General features: G+C 32.1%; 1 protein-coding gene across 1 annotated transcript in view; it reads left to right on the top strand.

Annotated features, from left to right (window-relative positions):
* LOC118187747 (uncharacterized) overlaps positions 1-21,482 on the top strand; it is a 143,758-nt gene that overhangs the window by 35,822 nt on the left and 86,454 nt on the right. Inside the window, exons 2-3 of the mRNA XM_035358025.2 lie at positions 11,344-11,515; positions 14,181-14,321. Of these exons, the coding sequence (XP_035213916.1) occupies positions 11,353-11,515; positions 14,181-14,321 (304 nt within the window). The 5' untranslated portion in view covers positions 11,344-11,352. The remainder of the gene's footprint in view (positions 1-11,343; positions 11,516-14,180; positions 14,322-21,482) is intronic.

Genomic DNA, 21,482 nt, shown 5'->3' with positions numbered 1-21,482 from the left:
GATAAAATTTGTTGGTGCAAAATCTGAATAAATGCTTCTGATATTCTGTTATCAGAAGTGAACTATATGTTGCATGGCAAGATTCCTTTTTTAAATGTCAAGGTATGGAATCCTTCTTTTTCCCCCCTTGTTTATTTAGGTAGTTCTTGATCATGGTATTTATTATTTATTAGCATATTTGCTGTGGAATTCATGAAAAATACTAACATTTTTATGATATGTGAAAATATGTTTTATGTGCTTTGTTTATCGATATTCTGAAAACTTTATATAAAAACCTGTGCTAGCTATAAAAAGTATATATGTATAAAGGGGATTATTAATGAATTCACAACTTAATAACACAGTTAGCATTCATTTTTCCCAAACTATATTTCAATGCCATTTTCTTTTATCTACTTACCTACCACTTTCAGCCTATTCGCCGCAGCTCTCTGTCTTTTTTCTAAAATATTTAATACTGCCAAGGATTTTCGATAGAATTCAATTTCTTTAGAATACCATTGAAATTAAAATAGAAAAAAAAAAAAAAAATATCTGAAAGTTTTCAGATTTTAAATTACGCCCAAAGGGGCGTTTTCTTAACGTTTTGTGTGTTATCTTTTTTTTAATTAAATATCATGTTCCTTGCACTTAAACCATAAAATTCAGTTCAAAAGCTATGTCGCAAAATAATTTTAAAATGAGCATATCTTTAAGATTTCCGATTTCCAGTTCCGCGCGCTGGAGATAAAAAGGTTCCCCCCCCCTTAGAGTGTTGCCATTGCTCGCTTTGAAATCCTTGAGTTTGTTAATCAAATTCGTTAATGTTTTACAAAATAAAAAAAAATATTAAAAAAAAAAAAAATTACAAAATAATTTAAACAAAAATTCGTTAAAGTTTTACAAAATATGAAATCGATAATAAAACAAATTCCAAATTTCAAATTTGGTCTTCCACATGCCCATATTCGTAGGAGGATTACGTCATTCAAAATCCGATGGCTCTATGTACCGTTGTTTTATCACAATGCGAGAAATATACATACATTTATGCAGATTTTCCATTATTTAATTTCTTCAAATATAATGCAGGACTCTAACATTTGGTGGCAACAGTTTGAAAAGTGAAACGAACATTTATAGTGATTCAACGCAAAATCGCAAAACGAAAACAATAGTTCTTCAGGGACAAAGCTCCTTTGGTCTAATTATATATTTTGTTATTTTTAAGCAAGTTGAAGTCATTTGAATTTAGATTACGTAACCTAGTGATATGTTAAGTTTGGTGACTCTGGGAGTGCATAAAATTTCCCAGTCATCTCAGAGAACCAATAAAACTGTAATTCCCTTTTGTTTACTATGATAATTTATTATGTGTAACATCCTCTGAAAGATAAATGTTAAAAAAATAATCAATTGAAATATATTATTTCATTATAATCTCACTCATAAAAACTGATCCGTTTCTTAATATTTTAGGCAATATTATAACATCATAAATAAAAAAAAATATTTAATTAATTATTTAAAATGTATATTTTTGGGGACCCCGTGATATTTAAAAGCTGCACGGAACATTATGGTTTTGCATAAAGGAACGGTAGACTGCTTAAAACCTTTACAAATTATAAACATTTTAATCAAGAAAACAATAACAGTGCTCCAACAGCTTCAATAACGATTCACCTCCCAACATATTTTCATCTTGTAAAGCGGTGTGGTGTGTATTTAATTATGGCAAAGCACACTAGGGCTATCTGCCTAAGAGGAGGGATGCCTTTCGTGGAGGACTTTCTAAGGGAAACTGGCTCGTATACACGTTACACATGGGGAAAACCACGAAAACACCCATGCAGCCAGCCCGTTCGCGGGATTCGAACCTCGGACCGAACTACCAGTGTTCAGCGACTTTACCGCTCGCCCGCTGGTGGGCTCTTGTAAAGCGGAAGTGACGCTTAGCCAGCTACCAGCATGGACTTTATAAGAAATAGACTAACCCAAATGGGTTTTCTCCCTCGTCTGACGCGTTCCCGGCTGTCACCTTGATCACATCGGGAGGAGTAGAGACGACTTGCAGAAATTTAACAGTGGTTGCCTATCGCAGCGTGTATAATTTTCAAGAAAAAGCTGGTAGCTGGTTGTAGCGCCCCATTTCACAAATTAGAATTTTTCCATTTTTTTATTTTTGAAACTGAGATTGATTTTTAAAAATTTAGCATATTTATCAAGCATAATTAGCGTTCCAAATAATTATAGAGCTATTGCATGCTTTCAGGGCTGGATATTTTTTTAACTTTTCCTATGCTGTAAGGTAATTTGTAACTACTTCTTTTAGAAAATAATATTTTTAATCTGAACTAATAGAAAATTTCGAACAAGTAATTTTTATGCTTTTTATTTGTGTAAATAAGTAAAAAATACTAAAATATTTAAAAACGAATTTTTGAAAGTTTTTTTTTTAAATTCTAAATTGTGCTGCTTTTTCAAAATTACAGATGAGTATTATAGCACAATTTCTATAAAGGAATTTTATTTCAATTATATTTCATAATACATCATAGTGATAAATACTTTTGACTCCTTAATTTTTATACATTTAATTCTAATATTAAAATTGTATTTAACCGAAATAATTAATGTTGCTTGTATTTTACAGTGATTACTTTTACTTTCTTGTACGAAGTAAAAAGGAAGTATTGTAATCGCGAAAAGTTTCAGGCAGCATATTTCAACGAAAATATCCATTTTGACCGCTATCGAATGCAATTTAACGATGTTTTCGCGTGATATCTGTACGTAAGGACATAATAAAAGACTCATGTCCTCCAAAAAAATTATAAAACTGCTTTAAAATTAATTCTGAAGAGAATTTTTCGTGGCGTCTGTACGAACGTATGTACGTACTTACGTACGTATCTCGCATAACTCAAAAACGAGTAGCCTCAGAACGTTGAAATTTTGTATATAAGACTGCTATAACATGTAGATGTGCACCTCGTATTTTGGTTGCAATCGGCCGCACCAAACGTATATAAATATATTTATATATACATCTCAGTGATCTCTGTTTCTTTACTCTTATATGTTTGTAAACTGTACATTTTGTGCTTTAAAAATGATTGAATTATGTTGTTTTTATCTTCCGGTTAAGGTTTTTATGCCTTTAGTAAATCTGTGTGCAATATTTTTAGAATTATCAACAATTTTAAAGTTGTTTAAGTGCCGCTAAGCTTTTTTTTTTTATGGTGGCCATTGATTGTTTACATTTGAAACAGCAGACTAGTGGATTTGTTGCCAATCTAGAGAAACTTAGCTTCGCTACAACAAAGATAACGCCTTCATTTATTATTGCCAATTAAATCATGCTTAATCCTTTCTGGAATTTTTTCGAGGAAATAAGTGTTTAAGATTTACTTCGTAATTTTTAATATAGATATTTTGAGTTTTTATGTATTTTTGCCTTCTCGCGAAGTGAGAACTGAATTAATTGAATGAGAAATACTCAATCGTCTGTGAAAAACTCTTTCTTTTTTGTTTTGTTTTCTTAATTTCTTTTATACATCGTTCTAGCTTTATTATAGTATTTGAATAGAACATGTGGCAACGATTAGATAATTCTATTCTTTAAATGATATAAATTTTGTGCATTATGAGTTATAATATGAACGAAATATAATACTGTTAAGTGAATCTAGCGCCAGAGTGTCGCTATGGTAAACAAATACTAGAGTGAATTTTTAAAGAATGCATTTATTCTGTTGTGGTTTATGCGTTGTCGGCGAAGTAGATTTAATTCAATCCAATAAGTTTAAATGAAATGCAAGAAAAAATGCGTATAATTTAATATTCCGTACAAGGAAGTCACGTGGTGTACACATCAGATTTTTAAAATTTATTTTTAGTTTTGCATAAGATTTTTTTTTATTTACGGTTAATTTAATTTATGAGCTCGAAGCAGCACTTTGCGCTGTTTTCACTATAAATGTTCGTGTCTGCTTGCAAATTGTTGTTACCAAATATTATCGCCCTGTATTATATTTAAAGAAAGGTAGTTTACGGGCGAACAACATGATATTCAATGAATATAGATAACAGGTTAAAAAAGGTTCCTTTTGGGCATAATATAAAATCTGTGTGCTTCTAGATTTTATTTTATCTCCCCCCCCCTTCATTACACTCAGAAAATTTTATACTCCGAATTTTATAAATTACTAAAATAAATAATTCACTTTAATGTTAATAATTTAATGATGATACAATCAAATAAATAATCGTTTTGTGTTGTTATTATAGTTTTGAAAATCACTGCCTGAAAATGTTCATTAAATTTTAAAAAAAATTATCAGATCTTGTTTAATTTTACCTTATTTATTTCAAAGCATCACGTGCTATCAATCTTATCTAATTTTACTTTATTTTTACGCAAAATTAAGTTCATAAATTTTGTGCTTAGAGTTTTTACCGTTTTATCAAAGTAAAGATGTTTGTACAAGAATTACGCGTGAAAAAAATGTGCGAAATGTAGTAAAAAGTGCTTTAATGAGATGTATTAAATCCTATTTGAAAAAAACTGTGACTTTCATAATCTCATTACTATACAACGTGTCACATTTAATAATTAAAAACCGTTATAACTTAGTTATCTGATACAAACGCCATAGGTTTCAGTGTTAAAGTAAACCAGATCGTCCCTACTCTTTTTTGTGCGCATGTCGGTGACGCGCGCCCCGCCCACTGGGTTAGTCTATCTCTTATAAGGTCCACGGCTACCAGGAGTATGTAGAGTTCTGGTCGGCGCTAAATCCCCGAACGCGCAGGGAGGTCACGTGATCGTCACTTTATGAGTAAGCCGACATCACAACGAAGCTTCCTCCAGCATCAACGACAACTTCGGTCGATATAGACGCGGTTCGCAACTCTGATTCGGAAATCTGAAGTAAGTCTTTGTTATGTGAAGTAAGTCTTTGTATCTGTGAATATGCATGTTTGAACGATTTCGACCATTATACAACTGAATGGCTTAGTTATGTTTCTCCGTATTAGAAAGCGAAAGAATAAATAGTGATAATTTTTTATATTGGTCTTATATAGAAAATGTAGTGCACGTAAGAAAATCTTCTGTAAGATATTCTAGTATCAGATATTTTTAATTTTATTTTGACATGATACGATTGCTTAGCTAAGTTCACTGATTAAGCCAAACTTAGCCAAATTTAGTCTATAAATTTCTCTTTCAAAGAATATTGAGAATAAAACTGGGATTATTGTAACCTCACAGTAAGATTAATAATTTAATTCACAATGGAACTGTGTTTGAATTTAAAAAAATATAAATAAACAGTATTATCTGTTATTTTGTAATCAAACCTTTAAAATAGATTCTAAGTTTTTGAAAATGCCAATCAACTGCATTTCCATATATTTGTTATTTTTTCCTCGGTTCCCAGACAAAAGCCCACTGGACAAAAGCGCTCGCGACAAAAGCCAACAAAAAAAGCCCTCTATGATAATTGCCCACGTGACAAATACCCACAGGGATGAAAGCGCACATAATAAAAAGGGACTTATGGTTTTTTTATTACTAAACCGTGTATTTATAATTTTAATTATAATAAATGGAGTATTCAGATCTGAATTTTAATGTCTTAAATATATGTCTGTTTGTATATTTTATCACTACTTTATTTGTTTAATTTATTAGGTTGAAAGCAAACTTTGTACTCTCTAATTAAGTGATTAGCTGTAACGTTTCAATGATAAATCTGCAATTGCATTTTATTATTTATTTACTTATTTAACTTTGGTAAGTGTATGTAAAAATGAAAAATATCATTGTGGAGTTTCTCACATGCTATTTTTAAGGTAATATGGCTGAGATTAAATATAATTATGTTTCAATATTAAAACTATTAACTTCTTAATTAAAAACATTTAAATTTTATTTTATTTCTTTTTAGTTTTTCCTTTAGTTCCTTTTAGTTCTTTTTTAGTTTAGGAATATTAAAACAGTTAAGCACAATGAAAACTTGGCTAAGAGAGATTTTGTTCTTTAATTTAGACTGAGCTTATTATCAAAGTTTAAACATATTTCTCATTGAAAGCTTTTTTGAATGTAACAATTACAATTTGGCGATTTTCTAGAGATATTTTCTTTTAGATTTCTGAATAAATTAAAACTATCAGCTGATACTCTGTCAGAAAATGAATTATAAACGTAACCTCTTAATCTTTCAACTACAGCAATTTGGAATAGTGTTTTTAATTTTAATTTTATTTATTTATTTTGGGGGGATGGAGCAATTCGTAGAAGTCAATATAGCTACAAATTTAAGTACAATCACCTCCAACTATAGTAATAAATATGTAGCATTTTATTAGAGGTTGTGAAGATTGCAAAGAACTATGCATATAATAAGATCTAATAAAATTTTGTAACTGCATAAATATATATTATAGAATCATCAGATTCAAAGTTCATCGTTTTCAGAATCTAATGGATTGGAATTTATTGGGAAAAAATATAAACATAATAAAAAAATAATATAATAGGTACATAAAAGAGCATTAAAAATTACATGAATACATTTTGCAGTGTTTCATAACCAATATCATTAATTTTTATTCTATATGTACATAGAATTTACTATTATACATATTTTTAGGTAGAACATACTCATGCTTGTTGTAAAAATTTACCTAGCATCAAAGATATATGCAAAAACGCATTAGAAATCATCATAAAAGAACACTTCCGAAAAACGTTGTACGTGCATAGGAATTATTATGCAATACACGGGAAATAAAGAGAAAAATGTATAAAAGACATAATAATAAATACATAAAATAAAATGCATGACAACATACAAATACCTACATGATAACACACACTGCATATATAATAATACAAAATTGTTTCATAAGAAAAAATTTAATTTAATTAAAAAAAATTAATTTAAATAAATTAATTAAATTTAAATACAAATTTAATTAAAAATTCTTTCCGCCATTGCTGCAAGGAATGAAATTTAAATTTTAACAAATTAAATTTTAAATTTTAACAAACACGTATAAAAGTAAAAAAGCAAATTTAAAGCCAAAATTTAAGCAAATTTAAAGCAAAAAAAAAAAAAAAATTAAAAAAATTATTTAAAAAAATGTGTAAACATATAAAAGATTTAAAAGATTTAATTCTCGAACTAATCTACAATATCATTTAAATTCAGAAGCATAAGCAAATCAAGTGCAAAACCAATCCATGAAAATAAATTCACTAATTTAGCAAATTAAAATTAATCCAAACAATTTTTTAAAAATGCATAAGTGAATGACTGTTGAGTAGGCAGGAGACAGACTTATCAAGGGGAAGTTACCTCCAAACCTAACTCTCCAATCATTCAATTAGTGTTTTGTCATTCATGCAGGCAAGGGTAAAAGTCAAAACCAAAAGTAAAAAGTGAAGAATGTCCAAAAAGAAATACCAATAAAGAGGTACCCTTAGAAATTAGCATTTAAGAATTAAAGTTTAAAGGAAAATACTAATGAAGTCTTTTGAGAAACAAGCAAGTAAAGTCAAGTATTAAATTAAACTTTTTTTAAAATAAAAAAAATTAAATTTTTAAAAAACATTTTTATAAAAAATAATTTAGAAACATATATATTTTAGAATATATTATTTTCTAAATTATTTTTTATAATTTTTTTTTAATTTAATTTTTTCTATTTAAAAAAAAAGTTAAATTTAATACTTGACTTTACTTGCTTGTTTCTCAAAAGACTTCATTAGTATTTTCCTTTAAACTTTAATTCTTAAATGCTAATTTCTAAGGGTACCACTTTATTGGTATTTCTTTTTGGACATTCTTCACTTTTTACTTTTGGTTTTGACTTTTACCCTTGCCTGCATGAATGAGGAAACACGAATTGAATGATTGGAGAGTTAGGTTTGGAGGCAAATTCCCCTTGATAAGTCTGTCTCCTGCCTACTCAACAGTCATTCACTTATGCATTTTTAAAAAATTGTTTGGATTAATTTTAATTTGCTAAATTAGTGAATTTATTTTCATGGATTGGTTTTGCACTTGATTTGCTTATGCTTCTGAATTTAAATGATATTGTAGATTAGTTCGAGAATTAAATCTTTTAAATCTTTTATATGTTTACACATTTTTTTAAATAATTTTTTTAATTCTTTTGGGCTTTAAATTTGCTTTTTTTAATTTTGGCTTTAAATTTGCTTTTTTACTTTTATACGTGTTTGTTAAAATTTAAAATTTAATTTGTTTAAATTTAAAATTATAATAATACAAAATATGCAAATTACATAAAGTACTTTGTAAGATTCCTAAGTGTTTTAATCTGTAGCTACAGTTGAGGAACCTTAAGAATTGATAAGCGAATAATCGCTTGAGTTCATGAGACAGAGAACGAAACGAAAGAAGGATGAAATTACCCTTTATTATTCCAATAAGGTTTGACAGATGACTCCTTTCCTGGAGTTACAATAAAGCCTCCACTCGGGCTTGAACTCAGGAAACTAAGAACTAAAACTTAACTAATCTTAATTAAAAAGATATAGCCGAAGCTATCAGGATTCTAACAGAGTTGGCCTCTTAACGCTAATTAACGGCGAAGCTTAAGGGCCTAAAGTACGGTCGAGCGTAGTAATAGCTTAAGAGAGAGAGAGTAGACTAAAAAGGCGAACGCGCGCTAGTCAGAATCACTGGTTCTCTCTCTAACGAAGTCAGTAGAACTTCACAGTTAAATACTTCTCCTCAATTGCATTCAAACGCGATTCTAAAAATACGTTCTGGCCGGAAGTTGTAAACTTGAAATTAAGAAAAGATAGGAAAGCAACTTTAACTCAAAATTAACTGTTAGATAAATTAACATAATCCTTACAACTTAATATTACATAAAGCAAAATACATAATAAAAATAGCGATAGATAAAATTACGTAAAATAAGATAAATGTTGCATGAAGATTCATATTTTTCTTAAAGGTTGCAGTATGTACTGACAATGAGAAATTCCAGTATATATGGAAGCACAGTAATAAAAAGCTTCCTAAGCTGTGCAACTTTACTAAAGAACATATTCTCTGTCCCAGTCGTTCAGTATTCAGAAGCCGATAATCTGAGATAATGATCCCAAAGCAACATTCAAAAATGTAATGATCGGGTTGCTAAGCCTCGAACTAGATACATATCAATCGCCACAATCAAAGACGTCCGTGTCACTATAACCATTTCGACTTAGGTAAGTCAAAAGTGTATTTGAAACATAAAAATTTGATCTCTTGCGAACTGAAACCACAATTTCAAGCAAGGGTCTCCTAACATTTCTCGTAACTAGAGGGGAGGGGGGAAAGAAAATAAGAATAATAAAAAGAGAATAAGAACGAAGATCGTCCGCCACACATATGTTGGTATACGGTTACCAATTATGAACAAAAATTTTCATCAATTCTTTTTCATCACAAGCCCAGCAGTGCAAGGCAGCTTCCGTCCCTGTACCACAAGCTCCTTCTAGCGTCTTCTGTTTGCAGTGACTCCTCTCCAATTTTTAATTTTCATCCCGTCGAACGGGCTGCCTGCATGGGCGTTTTCGTACTTTCCCCCATGTGCAATGTGTATACGAACCAGTTTCCTTCAGAAAGTCCTCCAAGAAGGCATCCCTCCCTTAGGCAGAGAGCATTCACGTGCTTTGCTTAATCAAATAAACCAATCAAATAATCAAATAAACCAAACCAAAATCAAAACATGCTTAATAAAGGTTTTGTTTATGTGATTTCGGCAAAGCCTCGAGACTGTCTGCCTAAGGGGAGGGATGCCTTCTTGGAGGACTTTTTAAGGGGAACTGGTTCGTATATACGTTACATATGAGGAAACCCACGAAAACGCCCATGCAGCAAGCCCGCTCGCGGGATTCGAACCTCGGACCGAACTATTAGAGTTCAGCGACTTTACCGCTCTGCCGCTGGTGGGCCGTTCTTAATAAAAATCTGCAAGGAAAGAATGAATTTATCACTGACATGTTTGATTATGATTAAAGCTATGAAAGTTAAACATCAATTACTGGATACACAGCTGAAAAAAATATCTTTCGTACATTTCCTACATCTTTAGATCTGTCTCTACTTCTTTAAATAAAAAATCTCACGAATATGCGAGAAAAATAACATTAAAGATTTTATATTATTATTTTTATTACCATTAAAATCGAACATAAATAACTCAGAAGAAAATTAAAAACTGAAGCTTATTAATCAACAGTGTAATATAAATATTATTCAAAGATTTGAAGGTACAGATTTGATTAACTATTATTCGTACTTGTCAAACTATAAATATGCTTACTAACTAATTGCTGTAGTAAAAATAGTTGCTTTGTCCGGGAGTACATTTTTGTCTGAGCAGTTGTATTCGAAGTTGAAAATTATTAACTCGTATGGAAAGAAACCTATTAATGATCATCTGCATTCCGTGATAAAGGTAATTTCTCCTCTTCTTGATCATCTGAAATCCGTGATAAAGATAAGCAATAAAGATTAAGTAATAAATCTAATAATCTGAGTAATCGTGATAAAGATTCTAGTAATTTTTCTCCAGAGCTCAAGGAATCGAAAAAGCATTAAATTGTAGTTAGAAATAAAAAATGTTTATAATTATATGATTACAAATATAATTATTTTCCTTTATATGTCGAAGAAAAATTTAATAAATAAAGAAAAAAATGTTGTCATTATTTATTATCGAGTTTTTTTATGACCTGGAAAATTTTTTCTCAAGATTCGCAACGCTTTTACAATTTGTTTAATTTTTAAATTAAAAGCTAATTATTTATTGGATATATCAACGAATCAGAAGTATTTAGAATAACGATCAGTCTGAAGTTTTAATACATAGCAGCTAATAGTTTGAATTAGAAAATGTAATTTATAAACATTTCTTGCAGAATATTTAGATTTCACATCGAAGATAAATATAAATTTGAATTTTTTCCTTTGCGTTTTTATTATTGTTTATATATCTTTTGCTAAGTATTCAGTAATAAAATCTAAATTTGGTTAAAACTTTATTTATTAAAAAAATTCACCACTTTAGCTGCTTTAGATTGTGCATTCGTCCTACATTAAATTGGAGTTTCAGACCACTGCCTTAAAACATATTATTCAGACATATTAGAGATGTTTGCGGAAAGTAGAATTCAAGATTTTTGTTTTGATCCCCAACAAACTAATTACATTATTTTTATTTTTTGAAATATTATGTATTTAAATTACATACTCTATCAACAAAATTTATAACTTCAAGTTATGTTTTAAGCAAATATACTGAAATGTTTTAGTGTTTTTTCCTTAGATTGTAAGAATGGACGAAATTGCACAGTTCGTAGAAGAAGTACTGACTAAAATCGAAGAAAAAGAGGAGGAACAGGAACGTCATTCTGTTCATTCAACTGAAGTTGAATCTGTAAATTCGGCCAATGAAAAATGTTTAGAAGAATGTCAGACTGAATTTGACTTCCTAGAAGGTGAGTCATAATTGTTTGTTAGAAGCAACTGTTGCATGAAATCAAGTTTCTTTTTAATAAGAAACAAACACAGAGGAATTAAGATTTGATAACTTCAAAGTAGAGCTCCATTCTGATACGATATTACATGAGCAAAATGAAAAATAACAATTCATTATATTTATTTCCAGGAACTTATATAATTTCTTACGCGATCCTTTAGTGATACTCAGAATATCAGTGAAACTGTTTTCAAGCTGCTGTGTCAAGAATCTGGTTAGAATAAATTAACAATTTCAGTTCCAGCACACATAGCTTTTCACGAAATCTTCCTATACTGTCTTAAAGTCTAATACATAGCTTAGCTTACTGAACCCGGTCAGATAAAGTCCTGTGAGATAAACAGAGATTTGTATACGGCTAAGTATTTTCATGCTCTCAAAACGTAATAAAACAAATAAGTAACAGAAGACTTGTTGTCTTCGCATAATGAGTGCTGATTAAAGTATGTAAAAAATACGACATATTAATTTACCATTTTTAAAATCGCCTTTTATTAAAGCGTCAGTGCTGTTTTGTTAAGAAGAAATTATTTATTTAAATATCCTTTTATTTGTAGTTTAAGTTAAGAATCTTTCTTCAAATATCTTTAATTTGTTGGAAAGCAATTTAAGTTGCTGAAAAAGAGTTCATAAATTCGTCATTCTTAAATTGTTTTTGGTTTCGACCCCTCATTGGCTGATCCCAGACGGCAGCTGCATAACGGATGATCTTCTCAATAACAATTTTGCGAATTTGGGGAGGGGGGAGGTCCCCATGTTGCGCCTTGTAATTAGCAAGCCATCCGTGCTACGGCTTCAGTTTTAGTTCTTAAGTAATGCAGATGAGGGATTCTTGTCAGTCCCTTATCCCATATAAGCCCTAGAAATTTTAATTCCAGGATGATGTTGATGCTCTTCCCCTCAACCTTGATGCACGGTTTCCGTGTGAGGCTAGTACGCGGCTTAGCTATTATCAGAGCCATTGACTTTTCTGCAAAAATCTGCAGTTTAAGGGTGTGACGTAGGGATGTAATTTGACGACAAATGTTCGTACTCCTTTACTTGAGTTCGTCCCGAATGCATCTCTTGACGAGAAATGTCACGTCGCCCGCGTATGCGATAAGGTGTACGTAGTATGGCTAGTTGGCAATTAAAACAGAATTGAAAGTTACGTTCCAAAGTATAGGGCCCGCACATGAGCCATGGGGACAGACTCGTTGTTACACTTTGGTGGTTTTACCCTGGTTACGGGCAATGATTCAAAAGCATTCCTTAAGATAACCGGCGAATGTATGATAAAGATTTCTCGGACACTCAGCTATTCTGAGAGCTTGTTTAATGGCAGGCTGAAATTAGTTTCCAAAATCGTCGTTAGTCTGCCGATATCTCGCCAGTTTAGCGAGACAGCCATTCATTTACCTCATAGACTTGCTGCTGTAACCTTTTTTTTTTTTTTTTTCTGGTAAAGCCTCATTCTCTTCAGACCTTTCATTGTACATTTTGCAAAATTCGTAACAGTATATTTTCTGTATGTGATAAAAAAACTAATAAATTAAAGAATGAGAAAAGTTGTCATTATTTAATCTGAAGTTTTCTCCCACTTCGAAAGTTTTCTTTGAAGATTCAAAAGCTTTTTTAGTTTGTTTAGTTTAAGTGAAATATTATTTGTTATATCAACGTACTAGAATTATTTAGGATAAAGGTCAGTCTGAAATTTTAATTTTTAGCGAATTGAAATTTTAATATTTGAGTTGGAAAGTGTAATTAACAGAAATTTCTTGCAGACTCTTTTGATTTCAGATCGAAAATAAAAGTAAATCTGTATTTCTTCCTCTACTATTTTTTATTATTATTCATGTATGTTTTGATAAACATTTAATGAAATAAATTTGAAATTTGGTTAAAAAATTTAATTTCTTCAAAACTGTTTTATTTTGTCAAAAAATGTAAAGTAATAAAATAAGAAATAAAAAAAATTATAATTATTTTCTTACAAATATATGTATTTTTCTGTATATGTCGAAGATAATTTAATGACTAAGAAAAAGAGAAAAATATTATTTATTCTCAAAATTTTTCCCCGCCTGGAAACTTTTTTCTGGAGATTCGCAACAATTTACACTTTATTTAATTATATAAGTTAATTATTTAAATGTTATATCAACAAATCATAACTATTTAGAATTTATTAGGTCAATTTGAAGTTTTACTATATAGCCGTTAACAGTTTCAGCTAGAAAGTTAAATAATAGGCATTTCTTGCAGAATCTTTAGATTTCACATCAAAGATAAATATAAATTTAAGTTTTTCCTTTGTGTTATCATTATTGGTTATGTATATTTTGATAAGTATACAATAAATAAAATTAAAATTTGGTTAAAAATTTATTTATTAGAAAAAATTCCGCGTCTTCAGCTTCTTTAAGTCGAGTATTTAGCCGCCTTGAGACGCTGTATTCAGACGCATTAAGGGATAAAGTTTTAGGCAAAGTACAATTCTAAATTTTTGTATAAGTCCAAGTTACATTAGTTTTATTTTTTAAAGTTGTATGTATTTCAATTACATATTCCTTGGAAAAAATTATAACTGGATGATCTGTTTTTACAAAGTATGATGCTATTATATTTTTGTCATTTCGTTACAGATGAAAAAAATATAACGAACACTGTTGATGAATTTCTGCAAGATTTATTATCTGAAATTCAAAAAAAGGACAGTGTTCGCTGTATTCATTCAGATGAACAGGAAGGCTGGGAAAATAGCCAGAACTACGACATGTTGGAAAGTAAGTCCTTTGTAATAAGTCAATAAGCAAATATTAATCCAAATCAAGTTTTCTCTTTAATAAAGTCTTACAATTTGTAAAATAAAATAGATAGGTCATATGATTTGCTAAGGTCAGAGTAGAAAGCCATCTTAATATTTTATTACATGAAAGAAAGTGTATTTCAGTTAAAAAATTAACAGTACATCAGACTTTTTACCAAGACTTAATATTCTTAAAATCATGTGATCCTTTAGTGATACAAAGAATACCAGTCAGACTCTTATCAAACTGCTGTATCGTGGATCTAATTAGAATAAATTAATAATTTCAGTTCCGGCACACATAGCTTGTGACGAAACCTTCTGGCACTGTTTTGACTAGCTCAGCTAGTCTGGTTCTAGCTTGGCTTACTAAACCCGGTCAGATTAAGTCATGTGAGATCACCAGTCCACTGTACAAATCTAAGTATTTTTTCCTTCTCTCAAAACGCTATACGCAATAAATAACGAAAGACTTCTCCTCCTTGTATAATCAATGTTGTTTAAAGCAATAAATACAATATATTAATTTACCATTTTTTAAAATCTCTTACTTTTGAAGCATCGGTGCTTTTTCTTTTTTTAAAGATGAAAGTATTTAGTCGTCTCAACAAATATATTTTGGTTTTTAGTGTCAGTTTAAAGTTTTTTCCAAAGGTCTTGAATTTAAAGCGGTGACAAGCAACTTAAATTGCTTTAAAAAGACTTCTAAATTTTTCTTAAATATCTTCTCACGTTTCACTATGAAAACAAATTTCTTTTGGAGCTAAAAATAATGAAAATTTCCCCTTTCCGGTTTTTTAACGTTGGAGAAAATATATGCGATGAGAATGTTTAACAAAATCTCCCATATTTTAGTGTTGAGAAATCTTTCATAAAATTCTGGTCATAATTATACAAAAATCATTTAATTGAAAGTTGGTCTGTAGCGTCAATATTATTTTGCTTCTTTATCGTATTAAACGAAAATTGGCGCCGCTTGGTTGAAGTATATTTTTCACTGATTATAACTTATCAATCAGGAGCTTGAGTCATCCGATCTCTGTCAAGCCTACGCCTTGTCCATTATGTACACTTTAGTGTATATCGGTTGGTCGTAAATATATGCTTCCAGTTACAAAAGTATTTAACTGACGCCAATATTCATATTTTGACATTTAAAAATAACAACAACAAAAAAAAAAAACTAATTTTGTAACAATTGCGAAAACTTCCTTCCGATTCTTTACGATCCCTGAGTCCCTCTAGTTACATTCAATAAAAATTTATTCTCATTATAAAAAATGAAACATATAAAGTTTAATTCCTGTAAAATAAGAGAGCTAACTGATTTCATTACTTGGGACCTTTGACGTCTTTTTCGTCTTGCTTTAAGAGTTTGATTAAAATATACGTTAGAATAACTCGTGGTCCATTTCATGTTTGACATTTTATGTGTGTGATTTATGAGTGTCTGATATATTTTAATTTATAATAACGTGTGTACGAGCCAAGGTCATCCACAAAGGCATCATTTTCCTTTGACAGATAGTTCCCCTATGCTTCCCCATATTAAAATAACTTACCTAATCCAGCCCCCCCCGAGAGAATTTTGCACAAGCAAGTTAGAATTTTTCTGCTAAAGTACATTATTATCATGATTTTTATCCCTTTAAATGTCATTCACTGATATTCTTTTTTGATGTATTAATGTATAACATTCTTTATTTTATAATTTGGTTACAAATGGTATATTGAAAGAATTTTTACGAAACTAATTTTAAAGTTTTCTAAAACTAAAAATGCGTTACTCTTTTTTAAATTCTATACTTTAAAATAGTGATCTAATAATTATACTTTATTAAGCTGAACATTGTTTCATTTTTAATTTATGCAAATAACGTTGTAGTGTCCAGGTGGGTTAACTTCTATCTGTATACTGGAGTAGCAGGAAACTACACAGAAGAAAGGTTCAAACTCTTTATTAACTCTAAAATTTACACTGCGTCAACTCGACGTTAGCAAACTTCGCCTCTACTTGGGCGGTAACTGAAAAGCAGGTAATTATTGAAACTCTTAAGTTGAAATGTTTAACAAGAGCTAAAGTAACCTACAGGGTTCAGCGAGATACGTCGAACCCCCTCTATAACTAGTGACAGCAGATAAATGCATTTAAGCCACTTTTTGAACGAGCAATGAGCAATTGTACCTACGGCAGAGACGGCTGCTCGAGCCCAACTCTCTCACTTCCCTTCTGGGCCCACCAGCGGCCGAGCGGTAAAGTCGCTGAACACTGGTAGTTCGGTCCGAGGTTTGAATCCTGCGAACGGGCTGGCTGCATGGGCGCTTTCGTGGTTTTCCCCATGTGTAACATGTATACGAGCCAGCTTCCCTTAGAAAGTCCTCCACGAAGGCATCCCTCATCTTAGGCAGATAGCCCTCGAGGCTTTGCCATAATCACACACACACGCACACACATACACACACTTCCCTTCTAAAACCTTGATATTTAAATTTTCCTCCTCAAAGTAGAATTTGCATTCACGTCACGCGCGCTACCAAATTTAACTATTCTGGCACTGATAATTAGGGGAATGAAGGCTTATAGGAAAGTCTGAACTAAAATTTAAATTATTAGTTAAAATATATATAAATTCCTACAGTTGCGGACGCCAGAATTTAGAAGACTTCGATAAAGGTCCTTAAAGACCTGTTACAAGCTGTTAAATTCTAGAAAAACAGACCTGAGCCCCGTTTACATACAAGAACTAAACTTTGATATAAATTACAATACAAATAATTTGTTTTCCTCCCCATCTTTTCGTTGTAGACTCCATAGTTCTTGCTCATTACGGTACTGAAACTTGTCCTGAAAGGAATAACTATGAATACATGTTTCTGAACATGCAATAAAGAACACTTTACGTTAACAAGCATTGAACTTTTTCTCGAGTTTCGAACTCTTTAGACTTTAATGTAATTTTCTTAAGTTTACCGAGCATTGCAGTTTTTTAAGGGACACAAGTATTCGTCCACATTCATGCTTAATTTTAGCTTAGTCCCCTTCTGGCTTTTGAAACATGCAAGCTTTCGCTCAGAAACAAATGATTTAATTTGACTAAAATTTCCTGAATTCACGATTTTCTTTCATTAACTTTTCATCCATTAACTTTTAAACGTATTTCGAAGCTTTTCACACTACATAATTATTCTAATTTCTTTAGAATTTAATATGCATTTACAGTTACTTTATCTTAGCACAATAGATATTTTCAGATTTTACAATCACATACTTCTAGCAAATTAGAGGATAAAATGAAAGAAAAAATATTACTTGACCTCTTTCTTCTCGAAAAAAGGGTGAACCTAAAACAAACTTTCATTACGAAGTAATAATAAAGTTGCTTGTATACGGCCAGAACTTTTGGCGTGTTAACATAAATAGTCTTTCGACAAACAATACATAAACTACTCGTTCTTTGCAATAACATTAAATTTCTACAAATTAGCATTGTGCTTTCACCAAATAAAACTGAACTAACTTTAGTCTTCCGCAGAGGAATTTAACTTGAACATGAAACTTCGTACTAAAAGATTAACATGTAATTTTACAAACAAATAGGATTTATTGAAAATTCATTTATCCTTTGTGTTTTGTTCACTGGTAATTCATCATGCGTTTATTTCAGAACTGATTCCATGTAGGTTTGCCCACACTTGCAATCCGAATTCGCTTGTTTCGCTCCAGTGGCTGGGGTCGATCCCTTCCCTTTTTCTCCTCTATACATCCGCTTTTTGAACTGGACTGTTGGGGGCTTCTCGTTTCTTTGTTTATTAGCAGGAACTTTGATTCTTGGAACATGCGTCACAGAAGACTGTTGCATAGACATTCTTGGTTGTTTCGGGCCGTGTTGAGAGCCTTGTGCAACGGCAGGTCTCTTTGTTCTACAAAGAGGTGGTCTTGTCGATCTTTCAGTAAACCGCGGCTTCGTTGTCTTCTGGTGTAGTCTGCTGCGAGACCTTGTCCTCGCAACGGCCATCCTTGTTCCTGGCTGGGGCTTTTCTTCTGGCAGACTCCGTATTCTTAACTTTCTTCGTCGCTAGAACTCCATCTGTCTTGGCGTTCTTTTTTGGGACATACATCGAGTTGATTCCGGCCTTATCTCATGGGTTCTTCTCTTTTTCACAAGGGGTAGAAGCGCTGCTGGGATCGAAACCGCAGTTGTTATTGCTGCCTCTTCTGTCTTAAAAGCCTGCAAAAAAACTATTGAATATATTAATATCTGTTCTGTCGTAGTATTTCTTTAACTGATCCGGACTGATCTTTATTCTTTCATCTGAATCTGAAGTAATATAAATGACTGCTCCGACGATCTGTTGTACAATATAAGGAAGGACCTTCAAATTTATGTGCAAACTTCGACACAAAATTTTCTGGAGCACTAGACAGGCTGAATTTTCTTTTTAAAACCTTATCCCACACTTTGAAATCTGCTTCGGCGTTTCCTGCCATAATAGACTTTTTGCCGCTGTGTTGCTATATCTTAATTTATCAGCGCTTCATCAATTTGTTTTTGGATGTTCGCCTGCTTAAATTAAGGTTCCCGTTCTTGGACGGAAAATAATTTATCGAGTGGGGTCAAAATCTTCTTACCCAGAAATAATTCAGTGGGCGCTTTTCCCGTCGTGTCATGCTTGGCAACTCTTAAAGCGTATGCTAGTTCGTCGATGCAGCTATCCCAGCGCTTGTGGTAGTTTTTAACATAGCTTCTAATTATTTCAACTATATTCTTATTCACTCTTTCCGCGATGTTAGATTGTGGCCTATAAGGGACCATTTTCACATCTCGTATGTCCAGCCCTTTACATAAATCCTCAAAAATTTGACTTACGAACTGCCTACCATTATGAGTTATTACTTTTAATGGTGCACCGTATTTTAAGATATACCTATGCAAAGACGCATCTGCGACTAATTTAGCCCATGCTCGCTTTAACGGAATTATTTCTAACCATTTAGAGAAATGGTCATCAACTACTAAATATATCGATTTTTATTTAACTCACTTTGGAGAAAAGGGCCCAGAAGATCTATTCCCAGAATTTCATTAGGAAAAGTCGCGCGAATTCTATTTAGGTATCCGGCTGGGGTATAATTAATTTAGTTAATTATCTAACATAATTTAAAGGACCTGACATACGCAGTTATTACTTTCTGTAGTTGCGGAAAATACACTGCCTCGCGTATTGTACGCGCCGTTTTCCTTACCCCGAGGTGGCCAGCTGTTGGGATGTCATGCAACTGTTGCAGAATGCTTAGCCGTAGTGCGGCTGGGATGACTGGCAATATTCGAAGTTTTCATTCGTAGACCTAGTATAAAACAATATATTATCTAGAATCTGGTAATTTTGGGGTCTGCTTCTAATTGCAGAAAGGTCCGGATGTTCGAAGTTATCTGGGCTGAAAATCTTGTTTATTCGCCAATTTTGAGACTTTACGGCTAATTCGAATAATTCTTGCAGCGTTTGCGGATTCCGGACTTCCACAAAGTCTTGAACGGAGGGTAATAATTTCAATAATTTTATTGTCAGGTTTTCTACCGTATAGCATATTCACTAGCTTGACCTTTCGTAGGATAACTTCGGTTAGTTCTTCAATCCTGCGTTGATAGAAGCTGTATAATTCGGCTTCAAGCTTGGCACGATCTTTAACTATCGGGAACGCTTTTAGGAGTGTCCTTTGAAATTGTTGAAGGTATAGGTGAGTGATCGAACTTCGCTAAGTAGGAATTTCCCAATTTATTTCCACCAAGCTTCCGCCTGTCTTCGGAGAGCACTTCAAGCAATATCTACTTTCTGCCTTTCCGGTACCGGATAAAATTGGAATTGCGTCTCGAGGGCTTCCAAAAATAAGGTTACGAAGATCTTGCCATCAAATACCACTGCTGGTTTAATTGCTGCCCTCATCGTCTGTATTAGGAAGCCAAATCCATCTGACGGGGAGGTCACCATTGGGTCTACCACTTCTGAGCCTTATGAAAATACTTCTTCGTTGGCCATTTTCTTTCTGGTTCGTATAAATTCGGGCGCCAAATGTAGTGTCCAGGTGGGTTAACTTCTACCTGTGTACTGGAGTAGCAGGAAACTACACAGAAGAAGGGTTCAAACCCTTTATTAACTCTTTAAAATTTACACTGCGTCAACTCGACGCTAACAAACTTCGCCTCTACTTGGGCATTAGTTCACACTTTTTTTAATTAATATATAAATGGAAGCATTTCGCTCTGCGTTATGTGCACAACTCCGGAGCATAATATCAAGCTTTAAAATTAAATATCTCTGTTAGTTTTCGTTGAACGAGAGTCAAAACGTTTTTTTAAATCTTTTTTTAATGCGTATGACCGTTTATTAAATACAAATACAGGGATTGGGGAGCATGTAATGAGTTATATTTTGAAAGTTTTACAAAATTGAAATTTCCAGTTAAAATTATTATAACATGAATACTTTTCGTGTTTAAAGCATTTTTAATGTTTGAAGTCTTAAGTTGTTGACAGTTGTGAAAATGAAGTTAAAAAAAATCGTGAAAATAAAGACAGTTGTGAGAAAGTCTTTACCTGTCCTTTATTCTCACAACTGTCAGTCATAAGTATATACTTTCAAGTCAAGAAATGTTTCATACGGCTCAGGCCCACCAACTGCCGAGCAGTAAACACTGAACACTTTTATTTCAATCCGAGGTTCGAATCCCATGAGTGGGCTGGCTGCATGGGCGTTTTCGGGTTTTTCCCCATGTGTAAAGTATATATGAGACAGTACCCCTTAAAATGCCCTCCACGAACACATCCCTCCCTTTTTCGCAGCTAGCCCTCGAGGCTTTTCCGCAATCACATAAACCAAACCAGACCTTTGTTAAGAATGTATTGGTTTTGGTTTGGTTTATTTGATTAGGCAAAACACATGAATGCTTTCTGCCTAAGGGAGAGATAACTTCTTGGAGGATTTTCTAGAGGAAACTGGTTCGTATACACATTACACATGGGAAAAACCACGAAATCGCCCATGCAGCAATTGCAGGAGAAATGACAATAAAGATCTAAATCATAATAACTACTTAAATTAACATAAAGAAACCTTACAAATTAAATGCAAACACGTACGA

The sequence above is a fragment of the Stegodyphus dumicola genome, chromosome X2 (genome assembly GCF_044657685.1).
Source record: "Stegodyphus dumicola isolate Sdum_Otavi_A_Nest chromosome X2, ASM4465768v1".
Lineage (NCBI taxonomy): Eukaryota > Metazoa > Arthropoda > Arachnida > Araneae > Eresidae > Stegodyphus > Stegodyphus dumicola.
The sequence above is the reverse complement of the archived record's forward strand: the minus strand, read 5'-3'. Positions and strand labels throughout refer to the sequence as shown.